This window comes from Odontesthes bonariensis, chromosome 4, assembly GCF_027942865.1.
Source record: "Odontesthes bonariensis isolate fOdoBon6 chromosome 4, fOdoBon6.hap1, whole genome shotgun sequence".
NCBI lineage: Eukaryota > Metazoa > Chordata > Actinopteri > Atheriniformes > Atherinopsidae > Odontesthes > Odontesthes bonariensis.
Genome location: NC_134509.1, coordinates 14,074,335 through 14,094,009, shown reverse-complemented (window position 1 = coordinate 14,094,009; position 19,675 = coordinate 14,074,335). Strand labels below are relative to the sequence as shown.

The window sequence follows — 19,675 nt, the reverse complement described above, 5'->3', positions numbered from 1 at the left end:
TGCTGCGGGTGTGTTTGAATTTAAAGCTAACTTGTGCCTGAATGTCAGAAAGCTGTTGCTTTTAAAGATTGATGGAGCCAATGTTTACACATCCCATGCTTGAAAAGAACTTGAGTGTTGGCAGTGTGTTGGCTCTCATATCATTAACTTTTTTATGTGTTTATGTACACGTGAGTTTAGAAATTAGCTCTGCGACACATGCAGATGTATCCAACAGAGGACGTGCGTGTACGCTCATGTTAATCATGTTGGGTGGTTTACACAGTTACAATATAAGGGCGTGTTTTCCATATGGAAACAGAAAACAAGTCACCAGAACATAAATCATTCGATTTTAAGGTGAATCCATGTCTAAATCTTGGTTAAGGTTATGGTTTGGGTCAGGGTTAGGGTTAGGATTATTCAAATGGTAGTTATGGTTTTGGTCGGAGTAAGTCAGTATAAGTCAGTATAATGTCCTCTGAGGTCATAGATGCATGACTGTGCCCCATGTGTACGTGTGGTCATGTTTTACTGTATTCCAGACGTCAGCTGCAGCCATATACTTGTGGGGTCCGACAGGTTTGTGGAAACAAATTTGCTGAAGTTGATCAGTTGATGACAATCTTCTGTACTTGTGTAGGAAGCCTCCTCCACACTTAACAACAATCAGATACACAAGTTAAGGCAGCTCTACGTGCAGAGTTCTCGCAGCTGTCTGTATGCATGTCCACAGCCAAGGTGAGGTTAGGGTAACCAGCTAGGGAATGCATGATGTCAATGGCAAGTTCCCTCAAAGATAAGTAGTACAAGGATTAGGGTTTGTGCATGTGACTGTATACTTGTCTGTTTGCTGTCAAAGCAAAAATTCCTTTGAAACTTCCCCATGTGTTTGTTTGTACATCTGTGTGTATAAAGCAGCAGTCACAGCTTAATCATTGTCTAATATACCCCCACCCTCACACATGCACACACACACACACACACACACACACACAGAAGCTTCATCTATATCAGCCCTCCTTTGCACCACCTGGACCTCACGGTGATGTAATCATTGCTCAAGTGAGTGAACACACACCGGCTGATGTTCCAGGGTGTGTGTGCAGTGTGTGCTTTGCGTGCATGTACGTCTGAATTATATGTGATCACTGCAGGGTGATGTGGGCTGCAACATCTGTGCTCAATTTAATCCACAGTGGATCTTTGTAGAGCATCTTTAAACTGGTCAATCCTGAAAGAAAGCCTACGGCAGCACTTCTTCTTGTGATTATTGTCAGCAGATTGATTAATCTGTCGTGCTTAAACAAACAGGGTAAACTAATCAAGTAAAAGTGGGTCATTAGCCGACAGCTCTTTATCATTTTAAAGACTCATTTGAATAGAAAAGGGCAGGCATCCGAAGAAGTGTGTCTCGCTGAAGGAACTTTGGGCTATTTCAGAGTCGGATAATATTTTAGTGGATAGTGTGATAAGCTGTTGGTAACCTGTTATTCTGTGAGACTCGCAGCATTATATAACATTCACCCAGTGGATTCCTCTCATTGAAAGCCTAATCAGTGCAGAGCATATACAGTAGCTGTGGATTAATTGCAGGGCTTTCATCAGCTGTCCTGTTAACATTTAACAAAAAAAGAACATCAAGTAGAGTAGTTCACAAGGAACAAAATCTACACTGGCTTAAGAAAAAGGATGTGAATAATACATTCATATGTTATCATGTTTTCATCAAAAGGATGCATTTGACCTGTCTGATGTAATTAACACTTAAAAGGTGGTGGAATGTAACTAAGTGCATCCACTCCGCTAACTTCTTGAGTGTTTCAGTAGTATTTAGGGTATCTTAACTTAATTTCAGATTCGATATACAAATGTGCGGTTTTATTCGGTATCAGGCACATCACAGACAGGTAAAAAAGGTCGTTACACCGTAATTTGAGCAGTAATGCCTAAGACAGAAAGATGAAATCCTAATCAGTGTGTTTACTGAGAATAGCAGGACAGAAAGAAAGAGACTGATGGGCACCGTTGCTTCTGTGTGACCATTGCTGATGTCTTTTCTCGTTGTGTTAACACACACCTGAATGCTTCAGACAGGAAACAACCAAAGCATCTGCCTCTATAGAGGTGCTCACACTTGCTGACGATGAATGAATCAAGTGCATTTGATTAACAGCACCTGGCTGCTACTCACCCTTTTAATTCCAACAGAAGCAGTAAGGGCAGACTCAGTTTTCAACACCACGCTTCTGTATTTTGTTTTACTTTTGCCAAATAGATAATGATATCATCCAAGGTCTTTTTTACACTAATTTAAGACCTGGTGAGGACAAAATCAATTTCGTCATGCCCTGATTCGTGAAGAACTAAAAGGTGTTGTTTTTTTTTCACATGACATTATACCAAGTGGATCTGTAATAAGGCAATCCTGAATGTTGTCTGTGAGCACGGCTTGTGCTGGTCCCTTGACCTTCAACGGTGACCGTAAGTGCCACGCTGGGGACATTTCTATTGTTGGCCAGTCACAGTCTGCACGTTCTCACTGGGCAGCTGTGCCACTTTGTATGATTTCTGATTCCCATCACGTCAGAGTTTCTTCCCGTGTAACAGCTGAGGAGACTTGATAACTCTGTGTTTCTGGCCTCGAGCCCTCCACTACAGCACAAAACACCCACACACACCCGAGAATAACTATGCCGCCTTACCGTAATCTCTCAGACACCAGCCAACAAACACAACTACTGAATTACCAAAACAAAACCAAAAAAAAAAACACAAGGGCTTTTGTAACCACATTTAAGTGCACCCTTTCCCGTAAGCTGTCTGTGGCATTAATGGGGTCCAGAAGAGTCTGTTTTTCCAAAAATAGCTTGGTCCCACGCCCAGACAGAGGAAATGGGACCCCAAGGGCTTAGCACTAAGTGATCTGTGGACCCACTTCCCCAAAAGTATTTACAATACACCACAATTTGATTACACTCCTTTGATCGTTGATAAGTGATCTGAGTTTGAGATTTAAAAAAAAATAAGGAGAGGAGAGGCCAGTAGATGAATAAAAATGTGGAGTGAGCTGAGGATGTGTGGATGTGCCAGAGGAGGTAGTTTCTCTCCTGTGAGGTATTTTTTTATTTTATGTATGCAGCGACAAGGGATAGAGATGGAAAAAAATCTCACGTCAGCCTACGTGTACAGTATCACATTCCGTGTACTTTTTCTTGTCCCCGCCTCTCGGCCCTCCGCCCCTCCCTGCCGCTGCTGTGAAACAAACAAGTCCAGGGCTGCGCTCGGCTGGGGAATATGTCGCTCAATAGAGAAAGCAAAGGAAAACTACTGTAGAGAGAGAGAGGGGGGGTAAGGAGAGGGGAAGAGGGAGGGGTAAGGGATTCCTGTTGGTTTAAGACGAGGCGGGGCAAAGCTACTCCTGCTCTCTCAGACGCTGGCAAACACAGATGGGCGGATGTTTTAGCTCGAGAGGCGGCCAATCGCTTCCAGGGAGCAGCCCCCCTCCGTGAGGGCAGGGCCAGACCGAAGTGAGAGGCTCGACTTAAAGAGTGTGTTCACGGGCTGGACGTTGTTGTTGAGCACTGTTTTCTTTTCTCTCATGGTTGTGCAGACGTTAAGGATGAAGATCCAGGAGTCGCCCGTCACTTGTGACACGGGGAGGATCGGAGAGGGTCGCGGTTCGGACCCGGAGTGCGAGAAGACGAGCTGCGAGGACGTGCCCCGGCTGGACCTGACATCACTGACTGAGGACAGCAACTGGGGAGGTGAGGCTGCAGGCCATCCTGCTCCTGCTGCTGCTGCTGCTGCTGCTGCTAACTGTTGTGTTTTGTGCGCTTTACATTTCTAAATATTTATCATAATATCCGGACTACTCTCTAAGACAAATATTCAAAGAAAAACAGATCTGCACATGGATGTTGGGGTGGCAGCTGCACACCTTCTGCTGCCTCTGCTGCTGCTCCTCCTCCTCCCAATGAAGCTCCTTATGCCTCTCCTGCAAAATTAATTGTTAAAGATCCTCTTAACTCCTCCAGCCACCTATATCCGAAGGAGAAACACAAGAGGCGTGGCTTGGCTAGTCGTGCATTTATCTCACATATGATCGAGTAGCTGAGTTGTGTTTTTTTTTTTTTTTTTTTTTTTTTTTTTACCAGAATGTAAAATTGCTGTCTATGTTGTTGAATTGTCTTGCAGGTTTAGCTATAAATGGTGGCAGCTGTAATTTTCAGTCAAAAAGCATGGGGGGGTGAACGGTGATAACAGTGGGCCAGTCAGCTGGCTGATCTCACAGATCCTGGTTGAAATAGTCTGTGTAGAAATACAGTTTCCATTTTAATGTTGATTCAGGAACAAAACAATTTAAATTCTGTGCAGAAGCCCAAGAGCGACCCCTGAAAAATGTCCCATTAGTTTATGGATGCTGTGACATCAAGAGTCAAAATACAGCAGGGCTGCTCTCTCTCTCTCTTTCTCTCTCTCTCTTTTTTTCTTTTTCTATTGCTGTCAGAGCTCTTCTTAATTTCTTATTACTAGGTTTGTTTGTGCAAAAAGGAAATGACAGTTTCCGTGTCCCGAGACTGTTGATGGTTTAGTTATGACGTTGCAACCCAGCGGAGGTGGGCAGTGAGGGCCAAATATTTCCCCTAACTGTACAGTGGAATGGCAACCGGCAGGTTCATCCTTGCACTTGTGAATACATTAGAAGAGCAAGTTGCAGCGTGCGGTGACCTCTGTCTGCTTCGTACGTTGGTGCTCGCTTCCACCGCCACCAGTTTCCTGCTTGACACTTGGCAGAATTGTTCCATGTAATGAGTCCATCATTTTCAACAGCCTCATGGTTTTGAGCATTAGCATGACATTCATTGCATGTTTTGTGGAGCTCTCTAGTGGCCAAACCTTGTACTCGGAAAAATACCAGAGCTCTGTGAGAGGCTATTGTTTGTCGTGCAGCATTCTGTGTGTGCATGAAGCCACAAAACACTGTCCTCCGAGAGATCAACTTGTCAGTTGAGTGTGTACGAAGGCACTGTCTTTTTTTTTTTTTTAATTGTTCAGGTTTTTAAAGTGGTGACTGTGGGTATGGTGTAGTGTAGGATTGCTGTTTGTTTCATCCAAGTGGGTGTTTTTCTCTGACAAGACATTTTGTATTAGATGTAAACTTTATGCCTCTTTTTACAACCCCCCCTTTGTACATTCTGTCCTGAATACATAAATAAGAGCATGGCACCTAGAACACTACAGGGAACCTGCATGATTGGCTGTGACAGGTCGCTCTGGGTGCCTTTCAAGCATGAAAGCATTCAGGGCTTGCCATAGCATGAATTGCTACAGTGTACACGTATTGAGTCAAACTTTCTTAACTATCAATTATTCCTCAGCGAAGGGAGCCAAAGAATGATTTATGTTCTTGTAAGAGGAGTGGAGCTGAATAATCGGCCAATGAAACAGTAGAGTGGTTGAAAATACTATGCTGCACTGAAGGCGTAATTCTGTACAAACGGACATGTGGATGGATGAGGGCATTAGGCAGGGGTCTGCAACCTTTGTCCCAGTACACTCTGTGCCAGTGCTTGTCATTCTGACCAGATATTTGGCTCTGCCCCATCCCTGCCTGTCTGCCAGCAATGGTGAATGACAGTGGCAGGCATTTCAGCAGGAAGAGACACTGTGCCGAAACTCACGTGTCGCATCAGTTGTGGAGAGTTTAAGGAGATATCTGTCAGAAATACCTTTCCTGTTTTTAGGCAACAGTTAGGTTGTCCTTTCCTTTACTTCTGTTTCTCTAATTAAATTCCTTCATTATGTCTTTTCCTCCCTCTCTGCCTTTTTTCTTTTCTTCTGTTGCTCTAGATCCTCCTTTCCCTAACACCTGTTTCCTTGATTTCAAAAGCATTTTCCATCAAAGTTGTTGTGATGGTAAGTCTTGTGCTACTTCACCGTTGGTGTAAATGATATGTCAGGGTAATAGAAGGAAAGAAGGGAAATGGTTGTCTGAATGACCTTTTCCACTGCATGGCAACATGCTTGAATGCTCTGGAACATAACTGCTGAGTGTCTCTCGCGCGCGCGCGCGTGCGCGCGCGCACACACTCACGCACGCACGCACGCACGCACGCGCGCGCGCGCACACACACTTACTTACGTGAAATGGCAAACTGGCAAGTTTTTTGTTTCATTAATCTAGTTAATCCTGAACCAACAGCAAGCGGTTGATTTAAAGGATTAATTTGAAATGCCATGGAGCCTTACTGGCCGGCTACGTTGCGCTAAGCTGGGCCTCAAAGGAAGACATTAGGGTGTGATGGAGTTTAACCTGCTGCTGTGAGCCAGCGCCAGCATGCCAGAGAGTTGCCACTTGATAAACTGCACGTACCCAGAAGTAAAGGAGGACTCCCAGGACTCCGAAGCTGGAATTTGAGCTAAATCACTTCTCGTATGCCTTAACTCAAGCCAGCTAAGAAAAATATGTGCGCACAGTTCTGGACTGGCTGTGCGTATTTTCAAGGTTGTATACTGACACCTTGAGTGTTTACCCTGACGGTTGGTTTCCTTCAGAGCTTGTTTTCCCTCCCTCCATCTATTCTCTCCATGTAACATCTCCTCAGTATACTTTGAGTCTCCTGGCTCTTGATGTCCCAGTTCTCTCCCTTTCCACAACATCCCCATCATTACTCCCCATTACTGCTGAATTTTAAGCACCTTCTCTGTGTTCAACACAGAACTCTCCTAAACAACACGATACTCCTCTATTTACTCTTTCTCTCAGTCACACATGGTTGAGCAGACACGGCTTTCGTCTCACGGTGCAGAGTGGAAACTAAAACACAAACTCATCACTATACCTCTCAACAGGGATCATGCCCTGACATTATCCCACAGAGATCCGGGCTTTATTAATAGCCTAGGGATTGTCAGGGGTATCTGCATGGCTATTTTCCCCAGAAGTAATTACTAGAGTGGAGACTGTAACCAGGCGACGTGGAGAGAAGCAGGGTGGGTGTGTTTTACCCACAGTTTCTAGAGCAACATCTGTGACTGTGCAGCCCAGAGGAAGGTTTTTTTTTTAATTTATTTTTTTTATTTTAATTTATTTTGTTTTTCCCAGCATTATCATGTCCAGTGACTCACCCAACAGAAGATAAAGTCAAATATGATGTTGGCAGAGAGAGAGAGAGAGAGAGAGACAAGAGGCTTTTGGTGTGTGCTGAATGAGAAATGGCGCTGATCTTTGGCAAAAGAAGCTTTCCGCTTGACTTTCCCACAACACAAAGTGTATTTGGTGGGTTTTGAATTTAGTTCAAAACGTTTCTGTTTTGTTAAACTCTGGGTTCAACGTGGGTCGTAAAGAAAAATGTCAAATTAAAGATGCAATCAAGATCAACACTATTCTGACTGGTGAAAATCCAATTATATTTTAAAGTCTCTTTTGTAATGAAGTTCATTGGGTTTTGAAATATTAGTCAAAAAACAAAAGAGGTCATTTGAAGATGCCATCTTTTGGTTTTTTCCAGAACTATAATTCCTCTTTTTCACAGTTTTTCTTTCTTGGTCATAAGTAATCTACAGATAAGATTCGGTCTCTGTAAATTGGATGAATTTAAAGATAAAGTTTTGTTATTTAATGTTATTTGTAAAGTAGCTGTACAAAGTGGGATTTGATGGTATAATTATTTACTTAAGGATATTGTTTCCAATTCAATGACCGCATTTGAAGTATGAAAGATATCTGATATGAAGTGGACTAAGACTAGCTCAGTATGTGTCCTGACCATCCCGCACTGCACTTCCTGACAGGATCGTCTGACCAACCCGCTAACTTTTGCACGAACATGTATGTTTTGAGTGTGCAGAACCCCCGCTGACTCATTTTAACAAGTCTCTTTGTGTATCACTCAGAGCCTGTCCCGGCGTACTCGCTGCAGAGGGAGAGCATGGATCGCGAGGAAGCTCGCCTGTCCCCTCACGCAGGGGGGCGTCTGATCCGCCAGCTGGTGGAGGAGGACACTGACCCAATGGTGTCTCCTCGTTTCTACGCCTACGGACATAGCCAGCAGTATCTGGACGACACCGAAGTGCCTCCCTCACCGCCAAACGCACACTCGTTTATGAGGTACGTGGTTTTCTACAGCCTGTGGTAGATGGAGGAAGGCGGAGAGAACTGTTAATGGTGACAGTGGTTTGTTTTTGTTTTTTTTCTACAGTCGTAGGCGGAGCTCATCTCTCGGCTCCTGTGATGATGAAAGAGAGGAGCTGACAACCGCCCAGCTCACAAAGAGGATCCATGTACTGAGGAAAAAGATCCAAAGGTTTGAGGAGAGGTTTGAAGAGGAGCGAAAATACAGGGTAAGTCATTATGACCTGTTCATTTATCATGGTTTCTACTGTTATTGTTCTTGTGATTCTTGGTGAGAGAACAATCTTTCTTCACGTGTTTCAATGCTCTTTCCATCCAGCCCTCCCACAGTGACAAAGTTACAAACCCAGAAGTGCTGAAATGGGTCAACGAACTGGCCAGGCTTCGTAAACAGTTGAAAGGTAAAACACGCACATGAGAAGCATTCCTCAACGCAACTATTGGTGTGTCTCGTCCTCAATGAAATAATGCGTCCCCGTGTGCTTCACCAGAACACAAGCTGATGAAGTCGGAAGAGGACCTGCCACCTCTGACGCGTCAGCGCAGCAACACACTTCCCAAAAGCTTCGGCTCTCAGCTGGAAAAGAAGCCTCAGCAGGAGAAGGCGCCAAAGCCACCGGTGGAGAGCACCCTGGAGTCAATTTTAAAGAAACTCCAGGAGAAGAGGGAGGAGGTGAACCGGCCCGAGGATATCAAGGTATAACCACCTCCGTGGCACATATTCACAAACATAACTGCCTCCACAGAGCAGATGTTGGATGTTAAACATAGAGCATTAACCTTGAAGCAGGCAGCAGAGTTTGAACTCGCCACCAAACAGAGCCGTGTGCGCTCAAGCTGAACGGGAGGAATAACTTGTCTTGCAGCACTGAATGAACTCAGGTCACCTATGAAATGTGTTGACTCACTTCCTGCCTCCCTGTTGGCAGGATATGACGCGGGAGCAAATCGCAGCTGAGAAAGTGGCCCTGCAGAAAGCTCTTCTCTACTATGAGAGCATACACGGCCGACCAGTAAGTCATCGTCCACAAACACGAATACACGCCAGCCATGCTATCCGACGTGACTGTGACCTATAGTGCCAGTATGAATTATCAGTCAGTGAATTGTGCCTGCAGTCAGAGAGTGTGTGCGTGTGTGTGTGTGTGTGTGTGTGCGCGCGCATCAGAGAGTACGACTGACCTCTCAGTCCTCTCGTCCCTCACTTTGTTAGCTCCACTGAATCGTAACTAATGGCCTTCGTTCTCTAAGCAGCGGGCTGCAGCGTGTCAGTGAGGCAAAGTGGAGTAGCTGTCATTTTGTGTTAGTTTTTTGCTGTAGCGAGCTAGTCTGCAGGGACACGGAGAAAAGCCCGCGAGTAGCTAAAACCGTGCTAACAAAATGTCTTTGCTTCCCTCCGTTTTGCTGCCTCAGGTGACCAAGAACGAGAGGCAGATCATGAAGCCACTGTACGACAGATATCGCCTGGTGAAGCAGATCCTGTGCAGAGCCTCCACCATCCCTGTCATAGTGAGTATCGCATCTTAGCATCCCATCGGCTGCCTCACAAATCGTCTGCAGACGGTTACATTCCTGATGGCGCAGGCTGCAGAGCCTGCTGTGAGGAAACACGTGGCAGGCACGCCGCAAACGTGTCGTCCACCTTTTTGAAGCTCTTTAAGTCCAGCTTTAGGAGCTCAAAGGATCCCCTCTTGTAAAGAGACTAAGCTCACAGGGAAGAGAGCAGGGAAAGGCCCAGAAACTGAAAATGTTGTAAACTTAACCACAAAGTGATATATATCAAATATCAAATATCGTATATCGTATATCAAATTTATTACACATACTTGGCTTTTTAATAGGCATTTTTATCATATTTATTATATAAGTTATGATCTTCATTTTGTCCCAGCAGGACAGCTATTATATAATGCACCATCCCTAATCGTCTTAGTGCACATTAGGTCCACCATCATAGATTATTCTGCATGAGTCAGTTTTATACCTAAATAGACAAACAAGTCTTTTTTTCTTTTTTTTTTTTTTTCAAATCATCAGCATTTTTATGTTGACGTCACTGTTCTGCTTTCTACACACTCGTGTTAGAAAAAGAGCAAAGCAAGATGCGAAAAGGCGTAGTTCAGTCTCAGCCCAGCTGCGGCACTTCTTTCATGTGGCCGTGCTGTGAAAAACGTCTCATTGTGCGAGTGAGCGTCTCAGTGTAGATAACTCCTCCTTTTCGACCGTCACCACAGGGTTCTCCCTCCAGCAAGCGCAGAGGTCCCCTCCTTCAGCCCATTATCGAGGGTGAAACCGCACTTTTCTTCGACGATATCAAGGTGAAGAGCTGCTGCTGCTTCCATAATCAGTGAACCCCGCCCTGCTCCCCTCCAACCCCTCCTCCCCTTTATTTACTACCATTTTCCCTCTAATGAACCTGATTGCTGCCTGTTGATTGGGCAGCTGCCTGTTTCCTGCCACCAGCATCTGTAGAAGTGTTGAATCAGTAGCTGCTGATGTTCGAATGCTTCTATCATTGTGATGTGAAAATGTGCAGCACTTTTGAGACATTTGTTGTTCCTGTGAACTCCCAGCTTCACTGTAAACACCGAGTGACACTTCAGGTGTAAGCAGAGAAGCTTTTAATGTAGCAGGTATGATTATAACACCCCATGTGAAATCAGTTCATGTACCCAGGTTGAAAACTGTCCCTAATTAACTCTTATCTGTGCGCACTAATGAGTATAGACGTGACTCACAAGCGAGGACAGTGGAAATGCATTCTGCTGCTGTGCTGCAATGATTCATAACTACTATGAACTAACACGGCACAATCATCACCCACTGCAGTGTTTGAGCCCGGAAGCCGGCTTGATTTTTGACGTTTTTTGACCCGCTCACTCTCGGCCAGCGTCTGATCTCCTTCACCTTGACGTGTCTTTGTCTCTGCAGGAGGAGGAGGACGGCTCAGAGGACGACACAGACACCAAGACTCAGTTCACCGTGACCGTTCGGCCCGACCTCAGCGTGCTCAGCTTCCTGGACCACATGGACGAGGAGGTGGATGGTTTCATTTCGCCCGTGGATGAACTTTCGCCCTCCAAGAACACGACAGACACGAGGCTGTCCAACCTGCACTCAGCCTCCATGTAAGTACAGAAGTTAGTGACCATCGCGCCTGTTGTGCCGAAAGTTCTAGGGTGTCTGATCACCTAAGTGTTAGACGTTTAAATGTTTGCGCTCTCGGTCACAGGCAGGAGCTTGTTGAGCAGCTTCAGGAGGCGAAAGAGGAGAAGAAGAGGATCCGCAAGAACCTGAAGGAGTTTGAGGACCAGTTCTTTAGACAAAACGGAAGGTGAGAATAAGAGTTTGAGCAAATCACAGCAGAGAGGCAGGCTTCCACGTCAATGCCTTTGTGGCTCCACGTCTTATTTTTTTGCTATCTTGTTCCTACAGAACTGTCCAGAAGGAGGACCGCACCCCGCTGGCAGTGGAGTACCATGAATACAAGCATGTCAAAGCCAAACTGCGGCTGCTGGAGGTCCTCATCAGCAAAAGAGACGCCACTAAGTTAATTTGAGACAAACTGAATGACTCTTTTAAGCGGGCTGTTGCTCAGACTTCAGCCATAAAGTCAAACACATCTCACTCTCTTGGAGGAAAAGGTGGGACATTCCTTGGCGTCATGCTGCTGTGGAATCGGCCCACCTGAAGGCACGTCGATCTGTTGACGCCCACAAACACAAGCAGCGGTTTCACATGAGGGCTGCTTCTGCTCCAGACATCGCCTTCGAAACAGGATGATTTCTCCAGACAAAGCGACATGTGCACAAATCACCCCTAAATTACAGATCATTTATTTCTACCATTTTGACCATTTTTAATGTATCAGAATTTTTTTTCTCTCTCCCTCACGTTTAACTGTAGAAATCGTTAAAGAAAACCCTCGTAATTAAAAGAGAAAATAGGTCTAAAATTATTGCTACTTTTTGAAGGAGGATTTCTGTGATGAATATGTGTATTTATGTTTTTTTTTTAAGGGAGATCCTACTATTTGTATCAGCTTAACAGTATTCACTTAATGAATAACGTTCTTTATTTCAGTCCTGACCATATGTATACCGTCTGAAATAATCATTTGGCTTCATCAGAAGTTTAATTGAGTACTTGCTCACTAAAAGTAGTAGTTTCCTCCTTCGGTGCAACCCAAAGACTGTGGCTCAGATGCAAACAGCGAACCAAATGTCCGTTATGTTCATGAAACTGCTCTTTTTTTTTTTTGTGAACACTGGTACTTACTTCAGCATTTGATTGTATGTTGTGCACATCGACATGCTTCGTCTTCACCTTTATTCCATGTCTCATAAGCTACTTTTGTTTTTCCAAATCACCGGTATGTTTTTGCACACACCGATTAACACAGACGAGGCCGGGCGAGTGTTGAGGAGAGAAAGGGCTTCTACGATCCACTGTAGTGTGTGCGTGTGTCTGTGTTTCCCGCCTCATCCTCTCCAGAGCTAGTTTGTTTTCCTGTAAATATGGATTACTGAGTATGTTTACATTTCTGTGAGCGAGTACTTTTCTCCTTTCTTTCTCCAAAATGGATGATTATCAGTCTGAATTTTGTTTTCACTGAACATGAACACTGGCCAGGCTTATTGAATCTTGAGTGTGTACATTTTAGTACATAAATTGTATTTTGTACATAACATGAATAAAATCATATTTTTACTGACGTCTGGGTATAATTCACTCCTCACGTGTAAAAGAAGAAAAAAAGTTTGAGAGCAAAATGCTCATGAAATGAGTGGTGTCAAATCCTCAAATAAGAACAAAAAATTTGGCAAATGTAATTTGTTCTAAAATGACTTGAATAGAAAAAATGTAACCATGAAAACTGAGGTAACACCAGGAAATTGAGCCTGTTGATTACTTACATGAACACATGAAACGATTGTCAAATCGTTCTGTATTGGAAAAGTGGTGAAACTACATATTTAAGTCTCCGAGTGAGTCTTTAAGTGTGCTTCGATTTTCAGAGATCGACAAGATGTTCCACAGTGATCACCAAATTGTGGATTTTCATGTGATGGATGCAAATTCGTCCAAAATTTCACGACAGACTAGCACACAACTCATTAGCTGATTGAAGGGACTCTTCGATGTCCCTGTACCTAACTGACAACCGGGGCAAAAGCGTGTAGTCTGGGAACACGATGCACGATTTCCACACGACAGGCCTGAAAAGCAATGAAGAACAAGGCGGAAAACTGACCCTTCTGATATATTTTATTCAAAATCTTGGCTTGAACACAGAGCTTTGTGTAGATTTCAGACAAATATGCAAAAATCCTATCCTCTTTAGCACATTAAAAAGGTGCAAAAAAAAAGTCAAGGGCTGCACAAACCTTTGCATAGTACTAAACTCTGCATGAGAAATCAGCCTCAATTGTTTAAATAATGACTGAAAAATGTAGAACATGTGTGTACATGCAGTATAGAGCAAAGCAATAAGATGCAGCGTCCAGAAACATCTCAGAAGAGTCCAGCATTTGACCCAGTTTTCTCATTACATTACTGGGCAGCTTCAGGTCGTTATTGCTGAATATATCGAGTCGTTTCACTGTCTGAAGTCACTTCAACACCACTGTCATGTAGGAAATATATAAAAAAATAGACATATGTATATGCAAGACAATTTCACACAGTTCACACCAATGCACAACCAATAATGTGGAGTAGGAGGTCCGACTGCAGGAATAGATACAATATCGGGGCAAGTTCTGAACAAGTGATATAACAGATACACTTTATCATCACATGATTATATAAGCCCAGTGTTTGATCTGCCCACATTGTTGAAATATGCATTTACTCAAATATTACAATTGAATTACTCTCAATCTGCAATGTGGACACTAATAATTACAATTACTGAGGCAAAGGTTTCACTACACTTTGTTTTGAATAACATTTTGGGGACATACTGCATGTTTTCTTGCTTTTTGGCAGATTGGTAGCTCTCTTGTGTTAGCGATGCTACACAGAAAACAGCTTGCTAGCTTAACAAATCCACTGGAAACTGGAGGAAACAGGTAGTTTGAGCCAGTTAAAGAGTGACTAAATCCATGCAGCAGCAACTCTAAAGCTTACAAATGTTCATGTTTTAGAGCAGGGTACATCTTTTTATATCGCTTTCTATGCCGTTTCTTTGAAGGTGCTGGGTTGGATGCTCCGCATGGGCTGCTGTGATTGGTCGTTTCACAGTCGGTTGTCAAACTCAAGACATTTGATGGTAAACTGGATTAGAGATTGCGACATTATTCGGTGACTGACGGTGTGTTCTGTTGGTTTTGTGAAGTATGAATTTCCGAGTTTGTGTTCTACTTCAGATTTTTACAGATTATAAACACAAAAAGTTGGAGAAATCCTATTCGAGACTCTGAGCTGGGAAAGTCCCTGTAGTAATAAACCGTTATTATAAATACTTCTGTCAGTTTATGTCTCTTTAAACGATCACTTATGCACAAACAAAGCATAATACATTGTTATCAACTGGCGTTGTTAATAATAGCTAGCTCGGTCAGTGAGCAAGTCCTACAGGTTTTACGACTTGCAAACGAAACATGGTCAAAATCTGGTGCGACGCCATTAACGGCTCCGAGTTCAGACTCCTGGGCCTAATGGGACGCAGCAGAACCTCACCCGCCCCAACACCAAAATCCAACATGGTTGCCTCGCACATAAAAAGTGACCACACAGTTGAATTAATATACTGATCATAAGCACTTGTGAACATTTTGCTATCGTCTTTGTATGCTCAACAGATCCCGTGATGCATTTTGTTATCAAACGGTAACAGCTAACCTAAGCTAGGGTGGACAGCTACCAGGGAGATCTACCGGTTTTCTAACTTGTCACATGGAATGCTGTTAACTTAGAGAGGACAGCACTCTTAAGGGCACAGCTTACAAGTTTACACAGCTTAAGTAAATGGAACGCACCAATTTTTTTTTCACTGTAGATGGTTGCCAGGCAACCAGCAAACTCTCCGTGTAGCTCCATATTCCATTTATTTCACTGACCAAAATATCTGATAAAATGAGCGACCCTATCAGCATACTGTGCTTGCATTATGTTTAGTAATGAATGCTATACAGTGTCATACATCCAAGCAATATATGCATTTATTAAATGGCTACAGAATTAGCCTTAATACCTGCTAAAGCCAAGAAATAGTCGGGCTCACAAACCGACAGACAAACCGAGTTATAACAGGTTAACTGATGAACTGTAGCTGTGCTGGCAGGCGATTCTGCAGGACCTTTGCACCATTTGCTCCAGCCTCCAGTCTCAGCCAAGCTAAGCTTAGCAGCTGCAAGAAGCAGCCTTATATTTCACCGCAAGAAATGGAATTACTGTATTTTCAAAGTCGTCAAGCTGTTAAAAGACAATCAGGTTTTTGCTTTCACCCAACAACATGCATACAGACAAGATCCAGTAGGTTTAAAAGTCAGCCTCATTTCTATTCAGTTGGGTTTGCTGTAGAAGGCAACACTGTTGAATGCAGGTTCAAGATGTCAGCTGCTCTGTGATGCACAGCTAAACAGGAATGAGCGATTTCAAGTCATATTCAGCATGTGTCACCCTGCAGCCTGCTTCTGCCTGCCAAAAAACTCCTCGGTCGTCCCGTTTTTCAGAACCGGGCAGGGAGGACATGCTGGTGTCCAGATTGAGAAGGATCAGCAGGACTAACACCCCTCCCAACATCAGGGCTAGAGATTATATCCAAAAGTGTTATTTACACGGATATGTACACATTTATTTTGTCAAAATATAACCACTCTATCTGATAAATTAAAAATAACAAAAAGCAATATATTGTTTCAAGGTGGTAACGTAATTCTTTAAAAGTGAAAAATAGAATTTAAGTAATATAAAATACACAGAAAAAGACCCAAAAAAGGACAACAAGCACAGCCAGAAACTTGAGTTTCTCAACCTTCTCTGGTCCCAATGTTTTCTGTGCCCTGGTCATCATGCAAATCTCCGGTGATATTCTTTTTAATCATACTTTGGATCAAAAAATTGCTTCCTCTAATATGAACACATATACATATATATATATATATATATATATATATATAGCCATTAAAATATTCTCCCAGTGGTCCTGAAAGGTTGAGAAACTCTCCCCAAAGCAATAAGAACAATAAAGGACAATCTGCACTTACACACATATAGACCTTTTAGATTCAAGATGCTTAACAATCTCGCAAGAGAGCGACCTTCCTGCGTCGGACATCCTCCCACCTGCCCTCTTTTGACACTCACATGGGGGTGTATTGCTGTTAAAGTGCGTTGAAGGCCCTCTCGGACTCCGCTCAGACCAGGCTGAAGCCCTCGTACTGCTCCACTGCTTGAGTGAGACGACGGCGCAGGATCTCTTTGGTCTGGTAGCGGGGCATGTCGAGCAGGTTGTAGCAGGTGTGGGCTACCGGCAGATAGTGCTCCTCTGCTGTGGTGGACTGGATGACGATACGTAGGCTCTCCATACCGTGGATGGGGATGCGGTCGCTGCCTGTCAGGAACACTGTAGCCAGCAGACACAATGGGTGAAATGGAAACCAACAGCTGTGAGAACATTTCTACACTTAGAATGTTTACAGGATAAGGCTGTTTTTGTTTTTTTTTTGGTAATGCTGAGAAAACATGCTGTGAAAAAAACAAAACCTAGGATTCAATTTACCTGCTCTGTAGCACAAGACACTCGTTTCTAATAACAGATAGGCACTACGTTTTTAACGATATAAATTACCCCTGAAGGTCTTCTTGATATGTTGTAAATTATGTCACAGTGACATGTCGCTCTGACACAAAACTTCTGTTCAGTTCATCTGTTTGTGTGGAAATTTCTTCAGAGCGTTCCTAAGATGTTTAATACCAACCAAATAACATTCTACAACATTCTGGAACATTCTTAAAACATTCTAGAGCAAACTTTCTAGAACATTCTGGAACGTCCTTCAAACATTCTAGAGCAAACGTTCTGGGAACAACTGAGAATGCTTTAGAGCATTCTAGGACAAAGGTTCTAGAACATTCTGGAACGTCCTTAAAACATTCTAGAGCAAACGTTCAGGGAACAACTGAGAATGCTTTAGAACATTCTGTCAAGAACAAAGGTTCTAGAACATTCTAGAATATTCTTAAAACGTTCTAATAACCACTAGAATGCAATCATTGTTGCGAATGGGATGGACAAACTGAAAACATGAGAAATAACAGAATACATTTTTTAAAATGTTATAAACGTTTTTTTTTTGGGATCAATCTGAATCTGAGCAGCATAGAATGAAGCAGCATAGAACACACGATTAAGCTGTTGAAATCTAATTCTATCACACTTAACACACCACTGCTAACATGCGCTTTATTACTTTACAATAACAACTGAAACATTCTGGCTTTAGTTTTAGTGGAATTGTGCAGGATTTTGAAACTGTGCTTCCTTCAGTAGGCGTCCCTGTAGCAACAGCCTGCACGGTATTACAAAGTCTGAGGTGGAGAGCGTGACCATTTAACTGCTGTGCAGATGGAGCAACGAGGTAATTAAAAGCTTACATAAGAACTGCTTCTTCTTTTCCAGGGGGAACTCATGGAAAACCTCCCAGAAAAACCTGACTGTTGGATGTGTGGCTGTGTACTCCCCTTTGTAAACAGCATTCTGAAAAAGAAGACAAGGAGAAAAGGATGGAAAACGAATTGTTTGATCATTACTGAGATGTTGTCATTTTGTAAAACTAAATCCTCACAGATATGCAGCCATCTGGGAAGTGTTTCAATCTACTGAGGTGAGTTTTTCCTTTTTGTTTTTTTGGACATCTTATGAAAGAAGTCCTCTTAAATTTCCCCACTAATGCAGTCATTTACGCAACACAGAGGATTAATGTCATAAGTTAAATATTTGAAACTGAGCCAACGCGTCCCATCTGTGCTCCAGAAACAAAAACGCAGTCAGACATTTCATTTATTGGATGTGTCATGCGAGAGGCCCTTCGCAACATCTGTCCATCATCAAAAGATGAGACAAGCCTTTTATTCTGTCTCGGTCAACAAGTTTAGGAACTTTAGTGCCTTTAGTGCCAACAGCTGGTTCAAATTTCTTCTTCAGAGTCTAAATTCTAATTCTCTAATACAACCTGTTGTCATGAACCAGCTGCAACATAAAAACATTTCTGTGGAAGATGAGCTGTTTCTGTTCACCAACATGTTGTAATGCATCTTTTAGTCAGTTAACCACCGTGACCAACTTGCCAGATGATTATAATGTAATAGTCAACTTTCCAGCTCTGGTGCTTGTGGACGTGCGTGATTATCACACTTCACGAAAGAAAAAGAAAAAAAATCTTGCATCACTTTCTACATCAGATTTCTACTCATGACCCAATTATCAAATTATGAGATTTTCTCCCTAAAAAAAGCAAGGATGCGCGGCTCAAAAAGAGAAACCGCGCTGAGCAGGAAACGGACAGTGAAGAAAGAACTGGCAGACTCCCCGTACAGGTCTTTGAACCGCGGGTTTACCTTCTCCATCTCCTCCCAGTTGTAGTTGTTGTTGCCGACAACCATGGCCATCAGCTCGGAGGGCTGGAACAGCAACAGGATCTCCCCTCCGCAAACCTTAAGGAAGCCAGCGGAGAAGGCCAAGTACTGTTCGCACACCGAGTCCGAGAACACGTAGCGCAGGTAGGCCTCCACAAACTCCTTCCTGAAAGACACAAACAGGTAAATACTCAGGTAATCAATTAACCCTGCACAGCAGCTTATGAGGAGAGAATCGGCTCAGCCTGTAAACACTTGCTCCCTCATTGTGTCGGCAGCTTTATGTGTGTACATTATTGCAGCTGCGCCCTATTAAAGGCTTTCTGCAAGCTGACAAGAGTTCAAAAACCTCCTCGTGGAGCCTGGTTTGAATTTGTTTAGATCTCTGCGAGGTCTTTCTGCAGAAGCTGTTTAAGTAGATTAAATCCATAAGCCCTTCAGGCCTACATCCACCCGCAAGTCAGGGCTTCAGTTTACTTTTCCAACGACGAGCACCTGTGGTCCAAACCAAGCTTAAATCAACTTTACCAAAGCACCATCGTCTGATAAGCAAAGGATTTTTTTGTAACGGAAAATGTCACGAAGTAAAGTTGTGCTTGAAGAGAGAAAAACACGTGGGATGCCAGTAAATGTCCAAATGCTAATTCCTTTGTTAAAAATAAGACAACAGTGTTGGTCTCTCTGCATGCGAAACAGAGCATTTGCCAGTAATGCAGTTGAGCTCAAAGAGCTGAATGAGAGCCACAACAGGTAGAAAGCCCCTTCAGCCTTTTTCTCATCCTGCGTTGTCATGACGACGACAGCCTCGCAATCACCTCTAAAACGGAGGACATGTTTCCAAGTCCCACCGGTGCACCTAACTGTGAAATTAACTTGCGCTGCATAATGTGACTAAATGGTAACAGGCTGGAGCAGAGTGAGTGCGTCAGTGTTTATCTGCATTAATTCATGAGGTTCGATTTAAAAATGTCAACT

At 43.3% G+C, this 19,675-nt stretch overlaps 2 protein-coding genes across 7 annotated transcripts in view; one reads left to right on the top strand and one right to left on the bottom strand.

The window, feature by feature from the left end:
* The window catches only part of fam13a (family with sequence similarity 13 member A), a 53,221-nt gene extending 40,391 nt beyond the window's left edge, over positions 1-12,830 (top strand). For 2 of the 5 annotated variants that reach the window (XM_075463112.1, XM_075463110.1), the window contains 12 exons: positions 3,593-3,746; positions 5,833-5,898; positions 7,879-8,092; positions 8,184-8,325; positions 8,436-8,517; positions 8,608-8,813; positions 9,046-9,129; positions 9,530-9,625; positions 10,351-10,434; positions 11,048-11,244; positions 11,349-11,450; positions 11,552-12,830. In XM_075463112.1, coding sequence (XP_075319227.1) covers positions 3,593-3,746; positions 5,833-5,898; positions 7,879-8,092; positions 8,184-8,325; positions 8,436-8,517; positions 8,608-8,813; positions 9,046-9,129; positions 9,530-9,625; positions 10,351-10,434; positions 11,048-11,244; positions 11,349-11,450; positions 11,552-11,675 — 1,551 coding nt within the window. In that variant the 3' untranslated portion in view covers positions 11,676-12,830. The remainder of the gene's footprint in view (positions 1-3,592; positions 3,747-5,832; positions 5,899-7,878; positions 8,093-8,183; positions 8,326-8,435; positions 8,518-8,607; positions 8,814-9,045; positions 9,130-9,529; positions 9,626-10,350; positions 10,435-11,047; positions 11,245-11,348; positions 11,451-11,551) is intronic. The other 3 variants (XM_075463113.1, XM_075463111.1, XM_075463114.1) reach the window with 3 other exon arrangements.
* A 725-nt stretch (positions 12,831-13,555) lies between these two features.
* Positions 13,556-19,675, bottom strand: part of herc3 (HECT and RLD domain containing E3 ubiquitin protein ligase 3) — a 28,843-nt gene continuing 22,723 nt past the window's right edge. For both annotated transcript variants that reach the window (XM_075463115.1, XM_075463116.1), the window contains 3 exons: positions 18,683-18,866; positions 17,720-17,822; positions 13,556-16,688 (listed from right to left, as the gene is read on the bottom strand). In XM_075463115.1, coding sequence (XP_075319230.1) covers positions 16,480-16,688; positions 17,720-17,822; positions 18,683-18,866 — 496 coding nt within the window. In that variant the 3' untranslated portion in view covers positions 13,556-16,479. The remainder of the gene's footprint in view (positions 16,689-17,719; positions 17,823-18,682; positions 18,867-19,675) is intronic.